Here is a 2,023-nt window from a genome sequence, read left to right on the forward strand (position 1 = left end):
GTGAGGGCTTCGTTCTCAGTCAGTTTTGCGCAAAAACAAACAAACAAACAAACAAACCCCAACCAAAATAAATAAATAAATAAGAGGAAAACCCAAATGACTGAAAGAACCCGATGAAGAGGCGGCTCTCGCGTGTCCGTGGCCCTAATTGAGCTGACGGCAGGCCTCGAAAGTCCACTTGGTGGCCCCGCCGTAGATGTCGATGTTGGCCTCTGCCCAGGCGATGACGTTCCCAGCCTGCGCCTTGCTGCTGCAGGTGGCCAACGCGTACACCTCGCCCGGGGACAGCCGCCGGTCCCACACGTTGAAGTGTGCCAGCTCCCCCACGAAGGCCTGCGTGGCGTCGAACCCTCCGCCCAGCGTGTCCTATAGGGTGAGGGGTGGCCGTCAGAGCCCCGTGCTGCCGGCGATGGTCCCACTCCCCTCGCAGGGATCCTTACCTGCTCCTGGCCCAGCACCAGCACGCCCTGCGGTTTGATGGGGTGGTATGGGGCCAGGTTCTCGCCGCTGCCCGTCTGCGTGCCGTCCTGGTACGCCTCCCAGACGCCGTCCCGCGTGGTCCAGGTGACGCAGATGTGGTGCCATTTGCCATCGTTGATGACGAATGGCAGCTTGGCCACCTAACGGGGACGGGAAGGGGTCAAGGTGGTAGGTCCCCATGCCGCTCCCCCCTATTCCAGCTCCTCCGTGCCCGCACCGTGCCATCAAGGAGGATCCCTCCAGCCCCCCCGTGCCCACACCTTGTCGTTGATGAGGATCTCCATGGGGTTGTTGCCCCACTCGATGAGCACCAGCTCATTGGCCTGTCCGGGCACGGCGTAGGAGAATGGGGTGCCCATGCCGGGGGAGGCGCTGGATTTGATCCACATGCAGATGCTGAAGGCGTACATCTCAGGGAGGCTCTTCTTCACCTTGGCATACATGTAGTTGGTGCGCAGAGGGAAGGTAAGCTGGAACCTATCCGGGGGGCGGTTGTCCTTCTGGCCTGTGGGGTGGAGGCGTGCTGGGACCCAGTGCGCCCACCCGTGGGTTGGGGTCCGCACTCCTCCCCACCCCATTATGTAACGGCAATGAGCACAAATCCCCCCCGCACGGCCCCGCTCCGGCCGTAATCCCCAGCGCGGAGCAGAGCATCCCCGGGGGCGGAGGGCAGCGCTCGGAGCGGACGGGCTCTGCTCGGCATTCCGCCGGCAGCGGGGAGCTGGCGGGTGGGGGGCGCGGAGGGGGGGTACCTTTCTCCAGGTCGCTGATGCGCTGATGCAGCGATGTGAGGGTGCTCTCGATCTTGCCCCGCTCCTCGGACTCGTTCTTGGGGTTGTATTTGCCCTCCTCCAGGCTGTTGACCCGGGACAGCACCTCCTTCTCCAGATCGTCGATCTTGTTCTGCAGGATGTCCTTCAGGTTGGTGCTCTGCCCGGAGGAGTTCATCCTGCTGAACTGCTGCGGGGGGCGGACAGAGCGGGGGGGACCGTTAACGCCGCGTTCCCCCGCGGGCTCCGCGCTGTGCGGGGTCCGGGTGCGGGACGCGGGGTACCTCCAGGTTCTCCAGTCGGGTTTTCAGGGACTGCAGCGTCTGCCCGAGCTGGCTGAGGGTCTCGGCGGCCGGCGCCCGGGACAGGTCGCCCATGGTGTTCTTGGAGAAGCCGCCCTGCTTCCTTCCCCCCCGCCGCCCTTGGACTCGCCGTCCAGCACGCTCTGGCTCTCGCACCTGCCCAGCTTGGCCGTCAGCTCGCGGATGGTGTCCTTCTGGTTCATGATGGTCTCCTTCTGCTGCAGCACCGTTTCCCGTAGCTGCAGCACGGTGCTTTTCAGCTCCTCGGCCGAACCTCCGCCCGGCGCCGTGGCCGCGCACATGTCCCCGTCCAGCGGCACCGAGGTGCAGATGAAGCGCGTCTGCCCGAAGCTCTGCGCGCGGCCGCGCAGCGCCGACAGCGCCAGGAGCAGCGCCAGGAACAGGGGCAAGAAACGGGGCAGGAATAGGGGCAGGGGAAGGGGAAGGCAGCGGGCCAGCGCGGCCATGGCG

The 2,023-nt window shown here is 65.4% G+C and overlaps 1 protein-coding gene across 1 annotated transcript; it reads right to left on the minus strand.

The window, feature by feature from the left end:
• Positions 1 to 6: 6 nt before the first annotated feature.
• NPTX1 (neuronal pentraxin 1) lies at positions 7 to 2,019 on the minus strand. The gene is given in 6 exon segments (XM_010721307.1): positions 7 to 366; positions 441 to 620; positions 741 to 985; positions 1,233 to 1,440; positions 1,535 to 1,665; positions 1,668 to 2,019. Coding segments are annotated over 6 exon segments (1,338 nt in total). The 3' UTR covers positions 7 to 144.
• Between the last annotated feature and the right edge of the window lie 4 nt (positions 2,020 to 2,023).

Source organism: Meleagris gallopavo, chromosome 20 (assembly GCF_000146605.3).
Source record: "Meleagris gallopavo isolate NT-WF06-2002-E0010 breed Aviagen turkey brand Nicholas breeding stock chromosome 20, Turkey_5.1, whole genome shotgun sequence".
Lineage (NCBI taxonomy): Eukaryota > Metazoa > Chordata > Aves > Galliformes > Phasianidae > Meleagris > Meleagris gallopavo.